This window comes from Equus quagga, chromosome 16 (genome assembly GCF_021613505.1).
Source record: "Equus quagga isolate Etosha38 chromosome 16, UCLA_HA_Equagga_1.0, whole genome shotgun sequence".
Taxonomy (NCBI): Eukaryota; Metazoa; Chordata; class Mammalia; order Perissodactyla; family Equidae; genus Equus; species Equus quagga.
In genome coordinates, this window is record NC_060282.1 from 69,650,676 (window position 1) to 69,677,891 (window position 27,216).

The 27,216-nt window shown below is 39.6% G+C and overlaps 1 protein-coding gene across 1 annotated transcript in view; it reads left to right on the forward strand.

The window, feature by feature from the left end:
• The window catches only part of KCNB2 (potassium voltage-gated channel subfamily B member 2), a 364,869-nt gene that overhangs the window by 23,119 nt on the left and 314,534 nt on the right, over positions 1-27,216 (forward strand). Inside the window, exon 2 of the mRNA XM_046642571.1 lies at positions 1,705-2,387. Coding sequence (XP_046498527.1) covers positions 1,809-2,387 — 579 coding nt within the window. The 5' untranslated portion in view covers positions 1,705-1,808. The remainder of the gene's footprint in view (positions 1-1,704; positions 2,388-27,216) is intronic.

Genomic DNA, 27,216 nt, shown 5'->3' on the forward strand with positions numbered 1-27,216 from the left:
TCGAGAGGATACTTGGCTTCCAGATGGAGAAATAAATTTAACTTACAGGAGTGGAGAAACCAGAGGCATACAGATATTGGTGTGTATCTTAAAAGAGAGTTCTAATTATAAGGACCTCTTAAATCTAAAAGCTTTTCCCTTTGGTATGAGCCATCAACTGTGTGAAACATGGTATTTTACTTTAAAAGTGGTGTCTTGGATCAATTGCTTGAAGCTCCATGATCTTCTGTGAAAACATTACAGGGGAAGATCAAGTAAGAAGATGCTTGCTGCTGGAGATCAGAATAATAGATCAACAAGAGGAATGACTAGAGCAGTAACGTCTTAAAGAATTAGTACACAGGAGAAAGGAGCTGTGGAGAAAAAGAACATGAACACACACACACTGACATAACTATGTACATACAAGCATATATGCACATAACATGTGAACATAGATGTATTTTAGGCAAGTGATCCAAATAATTCCATTTATGCACTTTTCTGGCCATATACATTAGCTCTGCTAGATCTTTTGTCAGCTGTCTTGTGGAAAACAATTAAAGAATTTATTCATTATTTAACATTTATTAAATCCTCACAATATGTGAGCACTGTGCTCAGGGATAAGGATATAATAACAGAGAAGATAGTCTTTGTCTTCAAGAGCTCCCAGCATCCTATGGGAAGGATGTTATGTGGTGGTATGAGGAAACAGAAGAGACATTCACAGAGAGTTTCATGATCCTAGAGGAGGGATATCATGGAGGACTTTCTGGAGGAGGTGATGTCTGAACTGAGTCTTGAAGAGCAAGCAGCAGTTTGTCAAAAGGAAATGGGAAAGGTGGAGGCCAGTCCAGGAGACAGCATGAAGAAAGACCGGGAGGTTGAGACGGAATGATGTGTGTGGTCTGAGGTCACTGGAATCTAGTGATGAGGGAGAGATGAGAGGTGATGGTGGAGAGGTAGACCAGATCTGGTAGGGCTAACCAGACTTTATACTGCCAGTAACCATGAGCCTTTGTAGGGTTTAAATCTTGGCAAGGTCACATTTGTATCTTAGCAGATCATTCTAGTAGCTGTGTGGAGAATGGTTTTTAGGTAGACAAAACCAGACTTCAGGATCTTGTTTAAGAGGCTGTTACAGAAAAGTAGGCAATACATGCTGAGGGTATGAACCAGAATCATGGTTCAAGGGTAACGGGGACTGGGTAGTGGTGGCAGGGGGCTTCAGTGACGTTTAAGAGATGCATTTGGTTAAGACCTGGTGCTTATTTGGATGTGGCTGGATGGATCAGGATTTCTCAGAGTTTTAGCTTGGGTGTTGGGTGTGGGGCTGCGAAGAGCCATAAATCTGGGATGGAGAAGGAACCAGAACTGGTTGGGCAGGTTGGAGGCGTGTTCAGTTTAGTTGAAGGCATCTGAGGTTTATCTAGGAAGAGTTGCTCAGCGCATGGATATTTTAGTCTAGAGCTTGAGAAGGAGGTCTCTGGTGACCTGTTGGGAATTGTCAACCTATAGGTGTATAAAATTGAGTACACAGCCTCTTCTGTATAGGACACTGTGTTATCTTTTCCTCCCTTCTTATATCTTAAAGCAAAGATTTATATCTCCATAAATACACAGTAATACACCTCTTGGTTGTGCATGAACAGAGAGAGCCCATAGAATAAGAAATGCTGAAGGAAAAATGCCAGTAACCAAATGGTTGTTGCTGTTTTCCAGTTGTGTCCGTGGAAATGCCTGCCTCAGAGGGATATCGCTCCAGTTGACCTCCCCACGGCTCACTCTTTGGAAGACCCTGGCTCTGCAGCTTCGTTCAGTTCAAAATGGCAGAAAAGGCTGCCCCTGGCTTAAACAGGAAGACTTCAAGGTCGACACTTTCTCTCCCACCGGAACCCGTGGACATCATTAGGAGCAAAACGTGCTCCCGGAGAGTTAAGATCAACGTGGGGGGTCTCAACCACGAGGTGCTGTGGAGAACGTTGGACCGGCTGCCCCGCACACGCCTGGGGAAGCTGCGGGACTGCAACACCCACGAGAGCCTCCTGGAGGTGTGCGATGACTACAACCTGAATGAGAATGAGTATTTCTTTGATCGGCATCCGGGAGCCTTCACTTCCATCTTAAATTTCTACCGGACAGGGAAACTCCACATGATGGAAGAAATGTGTGCTCTCTCCTTTGGCCAAGAGCTTGATTACTGGGGCATTGATGAGATCTACTTGGAGTCCTGTTGCCAGGCCAGGTATCATCAAAAGAAGGAACAGATGAACGAAGAACTGAGGCGAGAGGCAGAGACCATGCGGGAGCGGGAGGGAGAAGAGTTTGATAACACCTGCTGCCCTGAAAAAAGGAAGAAACTGTGGGACTTGCTGGAGAAACCCAACTCATCCGTGGCTGCCAAGGTATGAAAAGCGTGGCGCTGCTTTCCTGTGGGTGGTCAGAAAAGGTTGTTGCCTACATTCCAGAGCGTGTCATTTTCATGTAAGATGTGTTGGTAAGACAGAACAGAATAGGGCTACACGGACAGTGAAAAATACTTTCTAAAACCTTGTTTAGTCAAATGCGGTTTTTCTTCCTGTGTAATGTCATAAAATGGCATTACTCTTTGGTAAATGTCGTTATTATGTAGGAACAGGTCTGGGCGACAGAATATCAGAGAGTTCTCGTTTCCCTGGTGCTGTGTGGTGTTGGTGACTTGGAGGTTGAAGAGAAAGCACTGGCTCAGCTTGGTCAGGCGTGGGACCTGGGCTGCATCCTGAGTAAAGGCAGGGTGCCATCGCTGAAAGTAGCGGAGGCGCCTCCTGGCCCGGTTCTCCAGGGGTGCAAGGAAAAAGGAGAGTGCGGCCTCATGTAGCTCAGAGGACTGGGGAGCCCCACACCTGAGGAAGGTGCAATCTTATTAGGCTGTGTTAGGAATAAATCCGTGTCTGGAAGGCATCCATTTACCTCCCCTTGTGAAGACTACTCTGACAATGATCTTCCTGATTCTTATTGCATATTATTTTCCGCAATTGAGGGATTACTGTATCTCAGAGTTTGTGAAGTGTTTGCCTAAAATGAAGGTAAATTCATATGTTTCCATTGTGTTTGCGTATATCTGAATCTCAGAATACGTTTTTTTCCCACTAATTTCAGTGTTTAATTCAACTGCATGATTCTGTTTATCTGAATTTATTTAGAGCTTTGAGAGAGTTAGCTCAAACTGATTTTTGGCCCATATATTTAGTTCTGAATTGCAATGTGAATTATAAATAAAAAGTCAAAAGAGTCATCCTTAGCTGCAGAAGCATAGTATTGATATTTTGTGCATATTAGATGAAAATGGAACATGGAATAGAAAAGAGAAAAGTGTGTCATCTTATGAATTCTTTAAACTGCTTACAGTTTTTTCAATTATTCTTTCTTATAAACAGTAAAGATTGCAGAAATATAATAGATTATATGTGCCTTTTGACTGGAAATTAAGATTCCACATGATAATCTACAATATATAAATATTGTAAATAATCAGCTGAATGCAGATGATCATAAAACTGCTTCTTGCACTGTTTAGTATGTCTAATTTTGCATCGTGTTGACTTCTAAAGGCATTTTACTTTCCAGCCAGGATGTGGAACTAAATGAAATAAAGTGTTGTACGTAATGAGGAAATGCACATTTGTGGCAAATGGAAGATTTCAGCTAGCTCTTTTTGTAGTTATGAGTAATTTGTTTACTTTTGCTTGACCTGTAAGAAAGACATAGACGTGCTACCTTTGTGAGTTTTGCTTGAGAAGGTTCCTGCTCTTTCCAATGTCAGGTGTTTAGTTACATATTTGAGTTTCTACTAGAAATATGGAGTGAGGTTTGAAGATGAATGAGATAAACTCTGGATTTAAGGGAGTATTTTGGATGTTAAATTAACTCTTTCAGGCCTTTAGGCAATTGAATAAATCCTTGTTCCACCAAAAGTTCCAGAGAGATTTAGCCAACTATGTAAAAATAAGCAACTGAATCAAGGAAAATTTGAGAGGTTAATGTGGTTTATTTGCTCATAACAACATGATTGACACCTATCCAAAGTTAAGTACTGCTATAGAAAAAATTTTAAAATATAAATGTGTTTTTTTCTGATTAATTTCTGGTAAGGATGGAATAGGTGGAATAGGGTCAATAATGTGATTTCCCAGAAGAGAAAGTTACTTAATCTCTAAATTTTAGAAGCAGCAGCCATCTCTTGATCTCTAACAAGGTGATGTTGATAATGACCTTTTACTATATATTATTATATACCCCTATGCATCAGACGGATGATTTAAACTTGCTTCAAATTATGGATGTACAGATAAGATATCTACCTATAATCTATACCCAGCTGCTAAGGACCTGAGTTTTGGAAATTTTTATGTACTTATAAATAATTAATTTGTTTCCAAATTATTAATCAAGCTAAGTGAATCTTTGCTAACCTAAGTATATCCTTTACTAAGTTTTCATAAAGGATTTGTGTTTGTTTATTTAAATATCTACATTTTCCTCTCTGTTTGAATAGTGAAATATTATGGAAATTACTTCCACGTGATTATATAGTAGTTTAGTGAAAGTATTGCTCATTTGTCTGAGGTTCGGAGCCTGTTAAAAACAGCTCTGTGTGATGTATAAACCAGTGCCTTTTCTAGTACTCTTCTCAAGTGGTGTGACTTGTTATTTTTCCGGAATAATTCTTGCTAGGGGGAGTGCAAGTGCTCCATGTGTGTGAATAGTATTTTTACAACTTAGGGACAATGAGTTTGGTTAAAGCTGCAGTAGAATGATACATTAACCCTCACTATTTATATTATGGGTGCATCTGGAGCCTCCTTAAACTGTGAAGCTCTTGGGTCGGAATGCTTGGAATCTGTGTGTTTTTCCTAACTTGCTTAGGAGGGAAGACATCTTTGGAAGAGAATATCTGTTTATCTTGTCTTTTCAATGATTGCCTGTTCCATTTGGTAGTTCGCTTGAGCGTATATAGAATGCCCTCTCTCCGCTACACGCATTAAAGTAGACGTGTAGAAAGACACTCTCTTCTCTCCAGAATTTAAAAAATATCCTCTTAGCTTAAACAGGGATTTCATGTCCTGGAAAATATTTGTTTTTTTCTCTTTTAGTTTTTCTGCATTTCATAATTTATCCATAATATTTCTGTAATAAAGTATAAAAGTTATGAGATTACTTTCCATATCTCTAGCATGGAACCATATCTCTAGCATGGAAGGAAAAACTTGACCTTTTCTGTTAAATATTGCACAGTAAGTTAAAGTATCTCTTCACTGACATAGAATAAATACTCAGCAATCAATTAAGTAATAATTGTTTAGCCCATGCTGTGTGCATCCGCTATGATATAGAAAACTATTCCAAGGCCCATTGACCTTGGGTATGACCCTGACAATCACAATTTGGCTCTTATAAAACCTGCTTCTTGGTGTCACTTCTATTAATTGAACTTTCTGGTTTATTAATAACTGAAAAAAATGCCAAAACGGAGTTTAAAAATGTGGTATATTTCAAATGTTTATATTTAACAGTTTAACGTTTTTACACATACACAGAATACCGTGAAATACGATTGCACTTTTCACAAAATAATGACAGGGCTAATAGTTTTCTGTAGTGTGATATGATCTGGTAATGCGACACAAGTTTGGATCTGTATGATGGACTTGTCTTGTTTCAATCTTGTCCATGTGTCTTGGTGACTGTATATATACCCTCATATAGAGATAATGGACAAAGTTTAAATTTAAGGGCCATTTGCAAATGTGGGGCCCAGCCAAATGGACCTAGGGGATGGCTGGCACAAATCTCTGGGTTACCATGACGTGGACTTGCTGGCTCTGGTATGCCTTTCATAGGAGTGTGCAAGGGGAGGACTTGGGCTTAACTGGCTGCCAGTTTCCTGGGCAGGCAATTGGAATTAGGCTCGATCCTGTACCTCTTCCAGCCCTGGGCAATTTAGTCAGCCTCTGGACTGGAAACATTTTTCTCTCTTTGGCCTCTTCCCAAAGGAACTGCAGTATCTGTTCCCCTTTAAATATTGCATATGATGACTTCGGTCTAAGAGGTGTTTTGAAAGCATTTAAGGGAATGGTCCAATGGCCTGCGGTGTTATCAGCCTTTGGGTTGAAACAACACCCAGGAAGGATCACAGCTCCCCTGAGAGTTGACAGTACCGTACAGCGCCCTCGCTCTGGAATCTGTAGAAGGTCGAGGACAAAGGAAGTCAGCCGGGTCTTCAAGCAAACCCAGTCATGAATGGCTGAGCCTTCTGAGGCAAACCTCAACCTGGACACATAAGTGGATGTGGCGTGCAGGACAATGCCAGCCAACAGGCCCATCTCAAGTGTCAAGTCAGGAAGCTAGACTGTAAGCAGCCTTTATTTGATAAGAACAGTACAAGGCAGAACCTGCAGAAAGACATTTCTGTCCATCTGAACCAGTACAGTGAGAGTCACCCAGCAACCCTGTTGGGCAGGGTCCATGGTCGAGTGGAGGCACTGTTTATTATCTGCTTCCGTCTCCTCAATTTCCCTATTTATCCACAGCCATCACTTGTTTACCTAAGGACTCGTCCCTCATCCTCGTACATTTTTTCCCCCATTTTCTTTCTCTCCTTCTTTTTCATCCCTCCCTCCCCCCTCACCCCTCTTTTTCCCTCTCTCAAGAAAGGGACAATGATTAACTAGAGAATTATTTCTCAATCTTTCATTTTCTCCCCTTAAGGAGAAGAATTAATTTAAATTTAAATTCTCCTCAAAGAGAGAAACTAAATACTAAAGAAGATTTTGTCAGGTAGGATGGGACTTGGAGAGCTACAAACTATTGTACCAGCTAAGATTTTTTTTACCCCTCCCTCCCCCCAAGAACCAATTTTCACCCCCTGGCAGGGACTTTGCTCCAATGGAAAATGCACAGAATGGAGGAAAGGAGATGCCTGTGTTTCCTGCCTCGGTCTCATTACCTCCACATGTCCACAGAACCATCGTCATTGGCATGGTGCAGCACAGCCCCTAAAGCAAGCCTGGGAAGGGTCGGGAGACCTCAGTCATCCTTGGATAAAGAGGGATGCCGGTGGTGGCAGATGTGCAGAGTTGGTCCCTGGAACTCCAGCTCTCTGGAGAGCCAGAGGTCAAAGTTCTGAGTTTCCCAGGGGATGGGGCCTGTTTGGTGACCCTGTTGATGATAACTTCTTGAGAACCATACTCCCTCTTCTAACTGCATTAGAGTGTGGCCTTTCAAGTCATGGAAATAGTAAAGAGAAAATAAATCCAAATCGAACAAAAACTCCTGTGTACTCATGAAGGGGAAAAGAATGCATAACATTCTCATTCTATTTATAGTTTATAGATCAGTTATTCTAAATGCTTTGAATGAAAAAAAGAAAAGTATTGGAACAGAGCCAGAAATTATTTCCTTTTAGTCTGTGAACAGAACTTGCACATCTTGTGCGTAGATATCCAGGCAGTCAAGTGAACAACTGTGCCCAGACGAAACTCTCACTTTAGCTTTCTGGGTGACTTTCTTAGGGATGAACAGTAGCAGTAGCCATTAAAATAATAAGTGGGCCCCCAAATGAACTGGTGCAGTATGAGCACACACAGCAGTCTGCCTACGCCGCGGCACCCTTGTGGACTGTGCAGTGCTCCAGTTCTTATCCAGGATTACCGGTGGCCTCATTAGTGTGCCAATCATACTGTTTCTGTGTTGTTTACTGTTTTCCCCTCTTGGCCTTTCCTTCTATCCTACGGGTGAGGCTGTCTATGCTCTTCTGATAACACAGCTAAAGAGTTCAGAGGTGCTCGCAGGAGAGAGCTTCAAAGAATGTGGCCCATCTGTAGAGGTTTGGGATGGAGATATTTTTTTTTCCTTTCTAAAATGTATAATCCATGCAGACTAACTGGCTGAAAGCCTGGAAGAAATTCGGTATAAAAAAAATAAACCAGATAAGATAGAAAACTTTGAGTTGATTAAAATGTCTTAAATATTCCATTCTTTCGCTCCAGTGGTCCTATTTCTAGATCCGGGCTTCTCTGCTTTTCCCAAAACGCTACCCTGAAAATGCACCACTCTTTGTCCACTTGGCCTCATTTGGTCAGGGAGAGAAGGGCGAGAAAAGAGGAGGAAATTGGTAAAAAGCTCACGTTGCACGTCTGCTTACCTGGAGTGCCGTAGGTCCTGGTTTTACTGAGAATGCCCTGGGTCGAGCCTTTTGTCCTAGACTAATTATTAACAGCCTCTCCTTTCACTCTTAAAACGTGTCCCAGTTTGGATGATAAATTAAGTGATCACCTTACATGTGAATATTTTTGAAAAAAGAAATTATCCAAGAATCATGCACTTTTCATTTCCTCTTTGCTTCTTGGTTGCATTTGAAGAGGGCCAGTCTTCCTTTTCAAGCAATTTTTCCATCTCTTTTGAAAAAAGTTTGGTTTCTATTAATATTGAAAAGAGACATTCTGATTCCTTTCAAGCGTGATTTTTAAACCTCAATAAGTAATTATCATTTTCAAAGTAAAAAAAAAAAACTAAGGAGTTCTTTCTACATTATTTAATGTTATCACAAAACAGAATACACTGACAGTATTTAAATATTCTGATGTCGAAAACCCATGTACACTGCTTTGGTTATTAACAGATATGTTTTCTTTATTTCAAGTGAGAGACTTTATAAAGGGAATGATGTCCTATTTTAGGTAAGCACAAGTATTATGAAGGAATGATCATAATATTTAACACTCTCCACTTTGGAAGACTCTAGAAGGGTTTGAATAATGTTTTAGATTAAGTGTGCTTCTCTGAGCTTAATCTCCCATTTTTTTAAAAAAGGAAAACAGACACTTTCCAAATGCTAAGAGTTTATAAGAAAATTCACTTGGTACATATGCCTTGACCTCAGATGCTTTCCCTGTATTATTTACTTTTAAGCATTTATGCTGTCTAGGGGAACTATGCCCTCTAAGTTTCGTCTAATAATTACATGAAAGTGTAGTCACATGACTGCTTTGATTTCTCAAGGGTATGGTTAGTCATGGACTCATCCATATTTATTTACATTATTACTATTTATCGTCTCCCCCAACATGTTAGCATCCAGATCATCCTTGTAACTATCAATTACCATTGTGATGTGGTATGGATATGGCAGTTAGTTACATTGGAACTGAACGTGAGAAAATGCTGTTTTGAATGTCCCTAATCTTTTCCCTTTTACTAGCTGCTTTTATATTTCATAGAAATATTTGGCTTATAGAATGAAATGAACTAATCTCTTCCATAGGAACTTTAATATAAAATTACTTATTATAGAATGCCAAGTTAGCCAATTTTATTGAATTTTTAATATTACATATAAAATATTGAATATTTATTGAATGTTAAATAAATTGAATCATCAAAAATAAAAATCTTTGGGAGTTCATTGCATTTATCTTTAATTTCTCTGTGCTTCTACCTTGTTCTGCAAAGGAGGCAGCTCACTAGAAATACGTACACTAATAATTCAGATAAAACAACAATGATAGAATTCAAAGCAAAAAAATACAACTGGAAGAGATATATTTTAAATTGTCACAGTAACACTAGGAAATGCTTCATTTTCTGCAAAATATTTTGAATAATTTTAATTTAAAAATGACAATCTTACAATTTAAAATATGGTTGAAATTCATGAACAAAATTTGTGTTCATGATTAGAAAAATGTACCTATCTGACCTTAGAGAACATTGTTAGCCAACCCAAGGTAAGAGTCATTCTTAACCTAGAGACTCTGTACCCATGCGAATTGACCATTGTGATGAAAGATATTTTCAAAATAATTAACAAAGTTGATTCTAAAAGAATTACTGGAATAAAAATTCCTTTTTGATCAAAGCATGATTACATAGAAAAAAACTACAGCTGCTAATGTATAATTCATGAAATAACTGTAGATTACAGTATCTTTTTGGTTTTGGCATTGATTTAGCATTAGTGATTGTATTCTATTTGAGAATAACCACAGAGTTCCAAGACATTCAATAATCTGTACTGTGCTGAGGCATAAATCTGAATTCTGTCTAACGTAAGACTGGTCTGCAGGAACTAGTGACTTTGATAGTGAGCGAGCTTAGCTGGCCACCTGGTACTGTTAGCCTAACCTAATTTCTTTTTTTTCCTCCTCAGAACACATCCCTCACTAAAAATATCCTATTTAGGTATTCTGAGAGTGACAGAAGTTTCTTAAGGTAGCAATCAGCCTGGAAATTATTCTTGCCCGCCAACAGCCTGGTGGTCATTGAAACCCTTCCTCCCTCTATGGTGCAACAGAAAAGGGTGAAGGAGTCCCCCAGCTGTGACAGCTAGCATATTCCACATAGCATGTGGACATTGGAGGCAAGCTGCTTCCTGTATCTATCAGCAACATTCAGCCCTTCACCCAACTTACTCTTTCCCCGTATCTCCTGGAATGTCGTTGATGATGACTTTATGTAGAGTTTACAGTAAGAACTTCGAAGGACTTGCGGAGACCAAGACTTCTCTGCAGTTGCTATGTCTGACTTTAGACATAGATATAACCAATCTAAAATAAAGAAGCTAGACATGGACCAACTGGGAACAGAGAAGTCTAGTGACTGGCACAGAGACAGGTGATGGAAAAGTGGAAGAGGAAGACGTTTGCCCTCATCCTGCTACACTTTTCTACAAGACACCAAAAGCTAACATCAGAACTATATCAGACTTTGTACCTAATTATTTAGTTTTGGCTAAACATCTCTGTCTAAATTAACTCCTTTGCTAATGCATAAAATGATTGGATTTTTTCCCCTTAAATCATCCCCTTTGATCTCTTTATAAAGCTTCAAGTGAAAGAACTCTGGGTATTTCTAACGACAGATACCTGAAGTACATAGATCCAACTGATGGTCAAGTTTCTGTGTCTAGGATGAGCAAACAAGGTAGCAGCAGCCCTCACCAGTGGTACCTGAACTAGGTCTCTTCTTGTGTGTGTGTGTGTGTGTGTGAGAGAGAGAGAGAGAGAGAGAAAGACATGTTAGTCATACACACTGCGATCTCCCCGTTAGAGCATATTATTTTATAAAAACCCACCTGCACAAAAAAGCAATGAAATTCAGCCCATATTGGATAATTTAGGATAGGTGTAACTTTGTCATCCGAATAACACAGCTCATTCAGAATATAAACTTTTGTGATAACCTGATCGGGCACAAAGTCCGTGGAAAGTGCTCTAACGGTCCAAGAATAGCAGGAAGAAGTATTTGCATTAGTCTTTGAGGATTTTGTTTTGGGATGCTAGAGGTCATTGCCATCCTGGATTTCACGCTTTTACTTATGTCTCGTTGAGTCACTCCTGATACAACCACAAGTGTTGAGTGCCACTTTAAATAGCTTCTCTAGCCTACGCCACAGCAGTGCCAAGGACAGTCAAGTAATCCCAGCATAGCTTCGAATGGGGTTGCTTGGTTGTGTCATTCTTCGCTGAAACGAACCTCAGGATATTTGCACATGAGTGAAAGAACTTCCAGCCTTCCAATCATTGTTTTATCTCTAATTAATATAAAACCTAGAGTGCAATTTTGAATATTGAAGTGCAGTTGTCTTATCTGGTGTCATCTAAATTTAATCCTCGACCAAATGTGTTCCTCAAATTAGATTTTTTTTTAAAACATTCAAATTTTAGTTTATGTCTTAGAGTTACATCTATCTCTGGCAACATTTTGCATAGAACTATCTAACTTGTATGTTGGTATCTGAGCATGTAGCTTCAACCAGAATTTAGTTGAATTGAAAAATAACTCAGTGTCACTATCTATGAAGTAGATTAACAGATTTGTGCTGTGATAAATTGGATGTATCTCATTAATAAAACGGAAACTTTCACTTTGGGGGGGCTAAAAAGAGGCCCTGCACAATATCCTTAAGGTGAGAAACCTGTTTGATGTCAGTGCAGTTTAAAGGCAGAAAAACATTGGTAGCCAATCTTGGTTTTTTTGGGGAAAGATTTGCCCTGAGCTAACGTTTGTTAGCTTTCCTCTCTTTTTTTTCCTCCCCAAAACCCCAGTACATGCTTGTATAATCTAGTTGTACATCCTTCTAGTTCTTCTGTATGAGCCGCCATCACACCATGGCAACTGACAGACAGGTGGCATGGTTCTATGCCAGGGTGCTGAACCAGGGCTGCCAAGGTGGTGAGGGCTGAACTTTAACCACTAGGCTATCAGGATGGCTCAGCAATCTTGTCTTTTGTTCTTGTTGTTTGTTTGTTTTTAATTTTTTTTACTGTGGTCATAATAGCTTATAACATAGTGAGATTTCAGTTGTACATTATTGTTTGTCGTACACCATGTAAGGATGCCCCTTCACCCCTTGTGCCCACCCTCCACCCCCATTTCCCCGGGAACCACTAATTTATTCTCTTTGTCTGTAAGTTTATATTCCACATGAGGGTGAAATCATATGGTGTTTGTCTTTCTCTGTCTGGCTTATTTTGCTTAACATGATGCCCTGAAGGTTCATCCATGTGGTTGTGAATGGGACGATTTCGTCTTTTTTTATGGCTGAGTAGTGTTCCATTGTATATGTATACCACATCTTCTTTATCCAGTCATCTGTTGATGGGCACTTGGGTTGCTTCCACGTTTTGGCTATTGTGAATAATGCTGCAATGAACGTAGGGGTGCATAAGTCTCTTTGAATTGTTGATTTCGGGTTCTTTGGGTAAATATCCAGTAGTGAGATAGCTGGGTCATATGGTATTTCTATTTTTAATTTTTTGAGAAATCTCCATACTGTTTTCCACAGTGGCTGCACCAGTTTATGTTCCCACCAGCAGTGGATGAGAGTTCCCTTTTCTCCACATCCTCTCCAACATTTGTTGTTTTCTGTATTGGTGATTGTAGCCATTCTAATGGGTGTAAGATGATATCTAAGTGTAATTTTGATTTGCATTTCCCTGATGATTAGTGATGTTGAGCATCTTTTCATGTGCCTCTTTGCCATCTGTATATATTCTTTGGAAAAATGTCTGCTCATACCCTCTGCCCACTTTGTGATTGAGTTGTTTGTTTTTTTTGTAGTTCATTTGTGTGAGCTCTTTATGTATTATGGAGATTAACCCCTTATCAGATAGATGATTTGTAAATATTTTCTCCCAGTTGGTGGGTTGTCTTTTCATTTTTATCCTAGTTTCCTTTGCCTTCCAGAAGCTCTTTAGTCTGAATGAAGTCCCATTTGTTTATTTTTTCTTTTGTTTCCCTTGTCTAAGGCAGTCTTGTTTTTTAAAAGGTAATAATTTGCTGTACTACAGGTGGAATGAACTACAAGTACAATGAAAGAAAATATGCAATTGTTGGCTAGAATCTGGTATAACACAAAGTTGCTATTACATATGTGCTATGTAAAAAAGCTAGCACGTTTGATTCTATTTCTTAAATGAATTCTGCAGGTGTGAAAATTATTGTAATACATAAGTAAAGTAATTATATTATGAGTAATATTAAAATTCAAAGCAAAAATCAGTTTTTTAAACACTGGTCTTTATTTTTCAAATTCTATTTCATGAGCCATTATAAATATTTTAAATTGCATGGAGTGGTTATGACGTCCTGATCACACACACTTTTTTCCAAAGTTTTGTGTATAGATTATGCATGAGGTAGCTTAAAGGGTAGCACACTTTTTGATAGGCCTATTTTAACAATATATCAGGTATATTTATGTGCTTAAAGAAAGAGATGTTATATTACAATCAAAAAAGTTGCTTTGGTTTCTCTGTTTACCTGTCTTTGTTAAGTTATCTGGCATATGCCAGAGCATTCGTGAACTTTTCTACTCGGCTGCCCTTTGGTGCATACATCAGACATTGAGTCTGAAGATTAGATGACAGATCACTGCTGTTCATCACACATTCTGACCTGGCTGTAATGGGTGGCCTCATGTTATACTTTTAGTACAAAGAAGGTTCTACAAGGCACCAGATTGCCACCTATGGGAACTTTGAAAATGTTCAAATGCCTTTTCCACTGCAGCTCAGTCCAAATGAAGAAATATCCTTGTTAGTTCTTCAAGCTCTTATTTTCTCTCTATCTGAGGAGTCTTCCCCTTGTCATCTCCACATACCAGCTTCTCAGCTCTTTCCCTCTGGGTCAGCCCTTCCAGAGGAATGCGGACGGAAACCTGTCCCACTGCCCACTCCACATCCAGCCCGGCTGGTCCCCTCCAGAGTCCTCCTCATCAGAGGATGTTTTGGTTATACTTTGTTGAACAGCTATTTTATTTTATTTTTTACTGATATATAATTGACATACAACATTACATTAGTTTCAGGTGTATAACATAATGATTTGATATTTTATGTATTGCAAAATGATCACCACAAAAAGTCTAGTTAACATCGGTCACCATACATAGTTACAAAAATTTTTTTCTTGTTATGAGAACTTTTAAGATCTGTTCTTTTAGAAACTTTCAAATATGCAATACAGTATTATTAACTATGGTCACTGTACTGTACATGAACAACTATTGATTTTCCATTTAATTTCTTTGGCTCCAATTGAATTTCACATTTGTTTTTAGCCTGGTTCTAAATCTTTTCATGAGATGATATCTACTTAAATTCAGTGAAATTTGCATGTAGTGAAAGTCCAAATGAGAGAAAGTAGATATACCAAAAAAATCCGGACTTCGTTTTGTCTTCAATTTATAAACAACGATTTGTTTTTCTTTATTCCCAAAGCATCAGAATCTGAGAGTACATAGACTTTTTTCTTCTAGACTCTTTAAAATCAGTATATAGATAGTACTTTTCCTCTCCATTTGAGAGAATCTGATTCTTCACCCCCCCGCCCGCCCCTCCCTTAATCCATGAGCTCTGGCTGTGCAAATTGAGCTCGTTTTTCTTTCCACCCCCTCATAGTAGTTGTCACTATCCCCAGAGACTCCTGTTTTGAGCAGAAATTTAACTCTGGGGGAAGAGACTGCGTTAGTTGACACCTGATACAGAAACAGATACTTTTCACAAGGCTGTATTCGCTTCTGTTTTCCAAGTCCTCTGTGAGATGTAGCTATAACTTCCTATTATCATCAGTGTTCTTGTAACACTTACCCTGCCTTCTTATTTTGAGACCAGTTCTCTTCTAACAATACTGCTCCCTTCACGACCTGGAAAAAATGAAACTTGTTCCCTGCAGTCTAGAGTCATGAAGTGAAGTCCACCTTTTCTTGTCCTTTCAATAATTAGTATGACCTTCCTCAAAGAGCAGGAGAGGGAGAATTTATATTGAGCATCTGCTTGAGGATTTTTCATATTGACCCTTTACAACAGGGGTGAGCAAATGTTTTCTGTAAAGGGCCAGATAGTAAATATTTTCAGGTTTGTGGGCCATAAGGTCTCAGTCACAACTACTCAGCTCTGCTGTTGTACTGTGAAAGGAGCCATAGACAACACGTAAACAAATGGGCATGCCTGGGTTCCAGCAAAACACGACAGCAGGCTGGGTTTGGCCCACAGACCAGAGTTTGCCTACTGCTGCTTTATATCAGCCCTGTGAGAAGACATCATTAATCCCTTGATACATGTTAGAGAACTGAAAACCAGAGATTCAAATTCTTGTCTGTCATCCCTCACTAAGTGGCAAATTGAGACTTGTATCCAGTCTATCTGAAACCCAGCGTTCCCACAGTTCTTCTTCCTGTCCAGCTGTATTTATCATTTCTTGCTCATCATTATCCAGTAGTCCTGTCACTATTCAATATTCATTGAAGACCTTGGTTTATGACTGAAAATCGTCTTACCACTTGTGCCCCCTCGCTATCATGCAGGACAACTACCCATCATAAATTCCAGCCAAAATGTTCCCCATCTTGAACTTAGCACGTGGATGAAACTATACCTTTGGAATCTTCAACACTGATTACGACCACTGTACCTTCCATTTCTCACTAAATATATACTTTGTCCCTATTGAAACCTCTTTTGCCTTTACTTATTCCATTATTTTTCTACTCACTCGGGACCACTGGATCCACTGCCATGGTGTGGGTCTTCATCATCTCTTACTTGGGTTGTGGTGATGTCACAACCTGGACTTTCTCACTTCATTTTCCTTCTAATTCTAATCTATTCTCTATGGAGCCAACAGAATTATCCTTCAAAAACATGCCTCTGATTGGGTCCCTTCTGAACTCTAAACCTCAGTGATTTCCCATTGCCTGCAGTCTAGTTCAAACTCCTTAGCATTGCATTTAAGACTCCTCACCACCTTCCTATCCAACCACATGCCTTACCACTGCTCATACAGAATGCTCCAGCTGTTCCAAACTATCAACCATTCCTGAAGACAGGGCTGTGGTCTCAACAAGTTGTTTACTGCACTGGACGAGCAGTACTCTCCCATGGCTACCGCCATGCAGAGCGGACATCTTTTTTCTAATTTGCACAAGGGTCCCCTGCAAACTGGCTGTAGCCACACTGCACACATCTGGCACCTTCGTGGCTCTGTGGCCACCACTACTTTCCTGACCTGGAATGCACTTTGCTCCTTCTGTATATCTCAGCTCCTATGTCCCTCTTTTGTGATGTCCGCCTGACTCTCCCTCCTCTTTTTCCGCAGCTCTTTCTTCATACTTGTAATTTAGAGAGTCTGTCTGCGCTGTGCTCATCTCCCCAGCTAAGCTGTCACACTTGAGGCATCAGACCATTTCTTCATCTTCAGTTCCTGACACCTAGCACAGTTCCTGGCACATACCAAACACTCAGTACCTGCCACTGAATGGCCCTGAAAGGCAGAAATAACAGCAAGACCAAACGTCTCATAATATTTCTAAATCTCTGTGAAAATGAAAGCACATAGAGGTTGACTATCTCATGCCAGTAATTAGACCCGAGTAATGCTAGGTTTGTTTTAGGCAGTTTAGGGAAGCTGGATATCTCACCTGTTTTAAATGGCTTCATGTTTTTTAAATAGGCTGAGATCCATAGATGTGGGTTTTCCATTTTCACATTGTATAAATTCTCCATCTAGAATAGTGTGTAGGCTGCTCTGTATGCCACAAAGTTTATGCAAAGAAAGCTATCAGGTGCTGCTGAAAGGCAAGCTTTCGGATGCTTTGCTTTGCTGAGATTGCTCATTTTAGCTGAACTGCAGCTTCTGGGAGCTGTTGTCATAGGTAAAGTGTAGCCTGTCTGTGAGGGGAGAGGACCTCAGTCTGGCCCCAGGGGATGGGCCGTCCTTTCATGCCCTCTAGAGCATGAGTAGATGGTTTCTTTCCATTCAGCTGTCCACCCTTGGGAGCACCTTGGGCGCAAATGGGGTTATCCCATCCCTCAGGAAAAGTCACACATGGGGATAAATCCAAGGTTTAAATCACAACAGGTCTCCAATATGGTATCTTCTTGTAGGAATATGAAAAGAGTGTGAAAAAATAAATTCTTAATGGCGTAATGTAAAAAAGGAAGATCAGGAATCCTCATTTTTACTACAAAAGCTAAAAGAATCATAATGGTATCCAATTAGGGGAACTGACTTTTATTGTAATCCAAAAAGATATTTTCTGGAAACTTCTAGTTTGATTTTTTTAAAATGGAAATTAGGCATTCATTTTTGTTTCAAAATTGCTTGCTAGCATCCTCCCACTTGGTCCTCAGGTGCGTTCAAATATTATTCTGACATTTCAGACCGTACTAATGGGATTTTCTAATATGGCGTTTTGGAATGAGCTTTGATCCACCCCTTTTAAAATGCCCCATTCCTTTAGGAAGTATTTTTGACTTGTTTCAATGTAATAATTCATAAAATTACTGTTTCAAGAGCTACTTTGTATAAAAAAACTTTTAAGCCTTATATGAATTTTAATGAGATAAGTGTTAAGAGTAAAATTGTTTTCATTTGTTAAATCTTTCGACTTTATCATATCTCAGTTTTTGAGTTTTTAGTAGCATTGTATTATAATTTAATTCTTTCAATTCTACTGCAAAAGGAAACTGTGAAGTTAAGGTATGTTTTCAGTTCTGCTCTTAATTATTTGTGCACTGACCAAAGGAAAGAAATCTTTGAAGAGATCACAAAATTTTATGGGAGACAAAATTGATAGATATAAAATGATCAAAAAATATTCTTTATACAACCACATATTTGAGTGAACTTCCATTTTGTGTGGCATTTACAATTTCAGAGGAGGGATCCAGTTATGTGAACTTTTAACAGATAGAGAAAGCTTTATAAATGAGAGGGAATCGAGTAGAGGAATAGAAAAATATTTCGAGAAGGAGAAAGCATAAACAAAGGCAAAAAGACAGGGATTCAGGGGCCTAATTCCTGCATGGAATTTAGGGAAACTAAAGTCCCTGCATGGGACTTTCGGGAAACTGTCAATAGTAGGAAGTGGGTTGGAAGGGTCAGGGAGGCCCATGCTCTATCCCAGCTTGGGGGCCCGCCTGGGTGTCTACACTCTCACAGGTCATAGGTGGGTGATGGTTCGGTCTGTACCTGGCGGTTGTTGGTGGGAAGCTGCTGGGGAGGTGGGGTGACACAATGATGAGGAGTGTAGGCTCAGGGGTAAGACACACTTGGGATGGAGGGCTGGGTCTGCCACTTAACCCAACTGGTGACCTTGCTGAGCTTCAGAGTCTCAGCAAAATAGTGGAGCGGGTACTCATCTAGACCTAATACAGTTACTGTGAGGATTAAGTGAGGTAGTTACCTGAGTCCCGAGTACACAAGCATACCTGGAATGTATTACGTATTAGTGGTATAATTATTGTTACTCAAAATACTTCATTTTGAATCACCACCAAGCGGAATTTTTTCCATAAATATTTGATATTCTTCTGTGGCACTTTAGTAATTTTATTAGACTGTCAAGACAATATCTATGTCTAGGTAGCAAACTGTTTTCAGCTCATTTTTGGAACCAAACTCCTTAAAAGCAGTTAATGAAATTAATGTTTATTGATTTGTCCAAATTTTTGTGGCAGTGATACTTTACCTAAATGGAACCTGGAGCACAAATTAAAATTTAAATCTTAAAAAGTCTATTTTTGAGAAATGGATCCTATTGATGGAAATAATGAAAATAAAAAGAATGTACTGACCATTCCGAAGTTTGGTTATAGTATAGCGTATGTGTTCGTTGCTCTTCTCCTGATGGTCACCTTCGTGTCAGTCATTGATATGGATATAATGCCTGGAAGTTGAGCAGCTGTAGATAGCTCTAGTCTTGTTCACAAACAGTGCTTTTGCCTTGAGAGAGGGAAGTGATCAGACTGTCACTTTGTGCTTTCCATTTGGGCTCATTGCCTCATATTTCTTATCTAAGTATCTGTTAGTGGGGTACGAAATTGAACACAGATCATTGGCCTTCTAAATTCCTGTCATTATGATGCATTAACAGTAAGATGTTTGATAGCAAATAATTATTTGGCTCCGGAAGAATAGGATTCATAGTAAACATAGTCTCAGCCGTAAAATTTTCCATGCTGAACCTCAAAAACTCTCATTTGTTAGAGATGCCATAATCACTCAAGAGTGCTTAGTGGAACACTGTCACTCATAGAAAAGAAACAATTCTTATCACTAATTTTTCACAAAGAACCACATTGTCTGAACTTAAGGTTGAGATAGGTATTTAACACAGCATTTGTTTCCCGATATGTAAATGTTAAATAAATAAATAAAAATTCTCTCAAAATCAAAATATCAGATATTTTTATTGAGTTTAGCATTTAAAAGTCCTTTTCTTGATTCAGAACATTTATTACTAGGTCTCTTTCCCCTTAAATTATTTAATGCATCTTAGGAATATATAACATGATGGGATAATAAATGACAAAATAGATTGTAGATAGGTAGATAGATAAATAAATAAATAGACTAGATGGAAATGTAGAATAAATAGAAAGATAATAAAAAGATGGAAAGATAGACTAGATATGATAGATAGTTGATAGATAAGTTGATAGATATAAGACAAAAAGGAAATATGGGTAGAAAAATAGGAAACTGGGGAGATTAGCATATAAAATATTCATGACACAAGTGCCTATTCTCATTGGTGAAGGAGAGCACAGACTTTGAGCTTTCTTAATGCTAAAGCAAACAGGAAAACAAGTAAAACGAACAAAATTGTATAAAATCTGGACTTTGCAGGCAGGACTCATGGTCCCGCACTGAGCATGGTCCTTGTTAAAGGGCAGAGGTGCGTAGGGTCAGCTCTTCAGATGAGTATTCATTTACTGAGCAAATATTTATGGAATTCCAGGCTGTGTTCCAGGTGCTGGGGATCCAACCTTGAGCAGAATAGACACAACCTACCGCCGCCATGGAATTCACGCTCTAGAAGGAGGAGACAGATAATAAATAAAATAAATGAATAACTATGTAACATGTTGTAAAGTGATCAATGATATGGGGGGAAATAAAGCAAGAGACAAGGTTAGGAAGTGCCTGGGGGCGGATGGTTCCATTTTAAAGAGGGTTTCCAGGGAGGGCTGAGTAAAGTTCTGAAGAAGTGAAGGAAGGAGCCCTCTGGACGTCTGGAGGGGAGGGTTCCAGGCAGCGATGGAAGCAGGACTGGCCACAGTGGTTCTCAGCCTGGGGTGATTTTGTCCTTCAGGGAACATTTGTCCATGTCCCGGGAAGTTTTTGGTTTTCACCTTTGGGAGGAGGAGGTGTTGCTGTCATCGAGTGGATGGAGGCCAGGGGTGCTGTTCAGCATCCTACAGTGCACAGGACAGCCCCACAACAAAGAACCATCTAGTCCAAAATGTCAATAGTGCCGAAGTGAAGAAACCCTGGTCTAATGCAAGGAGGCTGCAGGGCAGGGGGCCTGGGGGAGCGCTGTAGGAGATGAGGTCAGAGACAGAAAGGGCGTCCAGATCCGGGAGGGCCTCGCAGCTCTTACCAGGGATTTCAGCTTTTTCCCCAGGAGAGAATGGGAGCCAGGGGCGAGTCCTAAGTGGTGGTGATCTGATTCACAGAGGAACAGGCTCCCCGTACCTCCTGTGCTGAAAATAGAGTTTAGCAAGGGGGAAAGATGAAGCTGGAGACTTTTGTAATAATTCTGGAGAGAGACTGAATCTCATTAAATACTAAAATCATGCAGGATGAATGAGTGTGTTATTTATTCAACAAGATACCATCTAGAATATTTACATTTCACGTCTTTCATCTTAAAACTGGGTTTTATGGGTACATCATCTTGGCTGCCCATTTTTTAAATTAGGAAGAAAAATTGCTGTCTGTCAAAATTTAGGTTTCAACTCTTAATAGAATATCTCAGAAAAAAAAAGAAGAAAACAAAGACAGACCTCTTTCATAAGTGTTAAACCAGTCTAAGAATGCTAGTAGTGGTAGATTTGTCTTCAGCCATCCTTATAATTAATTAACTTGTTTGGTGCTGTCTAAAAAAAGGAGCATTTAGAAAAAAATTAAACCAGGCACAGACAAATCCAGATACCTTTTTTAGGGGCATCTAAAGAGGGTTGTTTAAAAAGATGAGTTTTAAAAAGTCAATCAGGGGCCGGCCCAGTGGTCGAGTGGTTAAGTTCATGTGCTCCTCTTCGGTGGCCCAGGGTTTCGCAGGTTCGGATCCTGGGCGCAGACATGGCACCGCTCATCAAGCCACGCTGTGGCGGCGTCCCACGTGCCACAACTAGAAGGACCCACAACTAAAACTACACAACTATGTACCGGGGGGCTTTGGGGAGAAAAAGGAAAATAAAAAGTCAATCAGAGAACGTAGACAAATATAGGTTAAAAAAAAAAAGGCAAATCCAGATGCAGATAAACAAGAGGAACTCCATGGAAGCAGAGAAATCCCAAGTCTAGGAAGTGCTGGAGACCTTATTTGGCTCTGGGGGTCAGAGTGAGGCTCGGAGCTGACACTCCTAAAGGCCTTCTCCCACCTTAGCTCCTCATGCTAATTTGATTCAAATGGAGGATGCGGTTTTTTTCCTCTTACTTTTATTATACATAAATGTAATAAATATTTATATATACATATGTGTTTTATAAGATTTCATTAATTATAAGTAGCAGTGTGATTTATAGGAAATGAAAAACTATTTTTTAAAATTTAGAGCAGATTGAGACTATGATACAAAACTCCACCTACTGACAATATTGTAAGCCACTCTCCATCCCCTAGGCAGGCACGTGGACTGTTTCTCAAGAAAGCCACGGCCAATATCTGTGTCGTCTTGATTCACTGAGCAGGTGACATTGTGCTGTTCCGACTGTATGAAAAAGGCATGGTCTTCTACATTTAGAATGTTAAAATCCTGCAACACGCTTGGGTGTTTGCTTTGTGGTTTCTTTGCTACTGACAAAAACTACCGTCGGGAGCTCCAATTTGGAGTTATTGGAGGTACAAAGGCTTTTTCTCCTGTCTCTGTGCCCATCCCTCTTGGCTCGCCTTCTCCGGATCATTAGAGGGAAGTCTAGAGCCTCACCCTTGTAAATCATGGCTCTGGGACTCACGGACATGCTGGGCCTTCACGGGAAGAATGAGCTGCTCATGTCTTATGCTCCTCATCTGGAACATGGGGTGGTGACAGTCCTGGCTCATAGGGTCTTGCTGAGGATTGAATGGCTTGATTCATGTCACATGGCTTTGCAGAATACCTGGCAAACAGTAAGCACTAGCTGAGGGGATTTGTTATTACTGTGAGTATTAATCCTGTCCTGGCCAAGTAGGAGAGTGTAGGCAAAAGATGCCATCAAGCTTTGCAAACAGCTCTCAGGTAACAGGGAGGAAAGCTGCAAGTAATTTCCTAGAAATTGTTCATAATATTTAGATCAATCAAGTTTTCTTCAATGATATCATCACACCTTTAGTTATCTGTTTCTTCTGAGTTCTCTGAGAATATGTGCTCATATCCCCAGCTAGATCTAAAACTGTGTGAGGTCTGCAACTCCTGTTTCATATTTCCCTCTGTGTCTAATAATACCCCAATTAATATTATAGTCTGATGCAAAGCACATGATCAGTACATGCTTACTTTTTGAATGTTTTCTTTCAAAGCAAATTGTATCAATGGTAAAAAAAGAAAAAAACTAAGATTTTATATATAAATAATTATGATGGAATATCATTTCTTATAACAGACATCTACTGGGTTTTTCTAAGCAGGTTTTTTGAAAATACCTTATTTCAGCCAAATAATGGCAGCTGACATTTGTTTGAATTTGTCATTTGATACTTTTTAAAATCTATATTTTCAAAAAAGAAAGGAAACCAACAGTTTGAAAAGGCAATAGTTTGAAACATTTTAAAGGGTATGGCATTTCTGTCTAGTCAGATCTCTTCCAAAAATTAATTGCTATTTCTTATGTTCTCTCTCGCTCTAAGTAGACTCTTATTAACCCGCCAGCATTCCTGAAAAGTGACATACTGATGTTTCTCTATGTGGAGCAGAAGAAATGTCCACACTGCCAGATGCCTGGGGCTCAGCAGAATGAGCTCCCACGTTCCCGTCCCCTCGCTACTTTCTGCAGAACAGAAAAACGTTTACAAGATTAACTGCTTAGAAATACGTGCAGCTGGTTACCCATGCAGAACCCATTCCTGTGGTCCTGTTCTACTTAGAAAGACTGTCTCTGAGGAAGGACAAGATCCCATTTGTAGCCGCTTTTATATTGTTGATGTTTTAGATGGACTTTTCAAGTGATCCTTAAATTAGGATTTCTCTTTTTATATGAAAGCTCTAAGCTAATTTAACTAGTGCACCAAAAGGATAAGAAAATTTACCAATTGATATCATTTTTGAAACAAATATGTAGAGCGTTTTATAATTTCTGCACTTAGTTAAAAAAAGTCTTCATAGACAAGAGCTAAGCAGATTGAGGAGCACGATGACGTGATAAGGCAGAAACTGGAGATATCTGGGAAAAAGACAAGCATTAATTGTCGACTGTAATACTTTCCGCATTATCTTATTTCAGCCACACAATAATCCTGTGAGCGGGATGCTCTTATTCTTACTTTGGAGGATGAAAAACTAAAGGTCAGAAAAGTTAAGAAACAAGACTAGGGGCATTGCCAAACTTCACGTCCTAATTTGAGTGACTCCATCACCCACACTGTCAAGACAGTCAGTCCTTGAATAAAGAGGGCAAACTACAGTTCACAATCCAACTACATCACATTTATTAAAAGCTTCCTCGACTCTTAGGACTGGGGTCACTTCCAGTGGTCATTTATTTAATTTTCCAGCGATCCAGAAATGCCACCCTTATCCTCTGCAGAATAGGTAACAACTTATCCTTTCTCAAGTTGTTACGTACTCTCAATCCTGGGTTTAGCATCCCTGAGTTCTTTATTAAAGTATGACCTATGGAAAGCAAAGGTAAAATCTTAAATTTTCTGTTTGACTAAGTGTATTGCTGTCAAGAAAGAAACAGTTTTCTGTTGTTTTGTTTTCTTTTCTGGGATTTACTCAGCATGTACAGACTAGATAGTGAGGAAATTAAAAATGTTGACTTTGTGGGCTGGCCCCATGGCTGGGTGGTTCCAGTTCTGTGCGTTCCATTTCAGTGCCCCGGGTTTGTGGGTTCGGATCCCTGGTGTGGACCTACGCCACTCATCAGCTATGCTGTGGAGGCATCCCACATAGAAAAAACAGAGGAAGATTGTCACAGGTGTTAGGTCAGGGCTAATCTTCCTCACCAAGAAAAAAAAAAAAGTTGTCTTTGTAACCCTGAAAACAGTTTACCAGCAGAGCTTTAACGGGACTTTAGCACCATGCTTTCTAGAGTAACATCATTTTTCACGCGGAGTGCCAGTCCCTGTGTGTCAGCCTGTCTGCCTCAGGAGACAGAATTCTCGAAGACGGGGATTACGTCTTTTAGTTCATTATTTTTAGCTCCTACTACAGTGACAAGAACATGGTTGGTTCTCTGTAAATGGCGGCTCAGTGAAAGAATGAATGAATGAATTTGTTCCATCTAAATACACTTATGTAGCCTTTAGTATAAATAGTGAAAATGTAAACTCCAAAACAGGGTGAAACTTTGTTCTTAAGTCACTTTTTGTTCGTCAAAATTGTTACAACACCTTCATTACTTTGGGAAAAGAGGACTGGATGTTACTTTTTAGTGAGCGTGTGTAAATGAGACATAGCCAGAATTAACTTTATTAAAATGATTCACTTAATACCTGAAAGAGAATGGATTTAAACATCCATCCACATTCAAGAAAAAGGTGAGTGTTCTGCTCCGTGTGCACTGTTTTTGTGGAACACATTTACTGAAAAGCCATTTTCCTGGTTGTTGGATTAGAACAGAACTGGCGCCGTGAAACATGGTCACATCTTTCTCATACATTTTCATAATGGCACACTGTAGAGTTTATGATTTTAAATTTCTAAGTTTTCTTCCAGGCTAAGGCTTCTGGGCCTCTCTGGTATTCTTCATATTAAAAGAGACTGTTAAATATCGTTCATGTGTTAACTTGGACCGTGGGACCGATGGTAACAGCCAACGCTTAATGAGCACTTACTCTACACTAAGCACTGTTCTAAGCACTTTAATAGATTAATTCACTTGGTCTTCACAACAAGCCTGAGATTAGTATTTTTTCACCCCATTTTACAGGTGGAAACATGCCCCAAGTCACATAGCTGGTAAGTGGCCAAGCTGGGATCTGAGCCCATAGTCTGATTCCAGATGCTGTGGACTGACTCTCTGTACACACTGCTGTACTTATGAGGCAGGAAACGACACCCAACACTGGAAAGGGGGGTAGCTAAACTGAGCAGTCAACCAGGGCCATCACCCACTATTTATTACTCAGAGGCCACAGCAATATTAAGTGACCTGGAATGTGTGTAGATTGCGATTTCCTCAGAATGTATGGAATGAATGAGGGCAAATAAATCAATTAGTTTGATTCACTTAGAAGGTTCATTTGAGGGGCTGGCCCGGTGGCACAGCGGTTAAGTGCACACATTCCGCTTCGGCAGCCTGGGGTTCGTCTGTTCAGATCCCAGGTGCGGACATAGCACCGCTTGACAAACTATGCTGTGGTGGGCATCCCACATATAAAGTAGAGGAAGATGGGCATGGATGTTAGCTCAGGGCCAGCCTTCCTCAGCAAAAAGAGGAGGATTGGCGGCAGATGTTACCTCAGGGCTAGTCTTCCTCAAAAAAAAAAAAAAAGAAAAAAAGAAGGTTCATTTGTGCTTTTGCTCTGCGTGAGTGTCTGTTGTCTGCTTGGAGTTGAAGTTAGTGGCGTGATAAGTCCTGGGGATGTAATGTACAGCACAGTACAGTTAATAATAATACTTTATCATATATTTGAAAGTTGCTAAGAGAATAGATCTTTTAAAGTTTTCATTGCAAGAAAAAAACATTTTGTAACTATGCATGGTGATGGATGTTAACTAGTCTTATTGTGGGATCATTTCACAATATATACAAATACAATATCATTATGTTTTACACCTAAAACTAATATAATGTTCTATATCATTTACATCTGATTAACAAAAAGTTTATGGTATGGAAGAACTTCTAAAATATCTACTTTTAGCCTTTCAACATATACTTTCCTTTTAGTTTGTTATGTAAGTTAGAACAGTAATTCTCAATAGGAGTAACACCTCTCCCTAAGGAGGCCATGTGTGTGTGTGGGGGGGGGTTGTCTCAACGATGGTGACACTGTTGACACTTAGTAGGTATGGGCTGGGTTCCCCAACCTTCTGCGCTGCACACGGCCATCCCACAGAAGGGAGAACTGATAGAGTTGGAGAACTTGTCCAATTATCTGAATCTAGAACCTAACTCTGTTGACGTTTTTAAACTCAGTTTTAATAAACATTGGATTTTTTTCAAGAATGCAACTGAAGTGTAAATCTAAAGGTAACTGTACTTTCTTTGGCTCTGAATTTTATAAGAGACGTTCAACAGTTCTGCAGATTGCATCCTTGGTGGCAGCACCGGTGGCTCATGTATTTGAGTCGCTAATAACACTCGTCTGCAGATCCTGCTCTCAGGGTCATGATCCAACCGAGCATGCCCATGCGGCTCTTTCATTCTAGTTGTCCAGCCTGAGCATTTGCCGTGTGGAAACACAGATGACTTGATTATAAATCAGTTTCCTTTTATCTCTTTTATATTACAGTTGGATTCTTATAACGATTTTTTTAAAATAGCGAATGTATAGGTAAGTGAAATTATCCGTGTATTTCATTTCATTATAGTGAATAAGGCCAC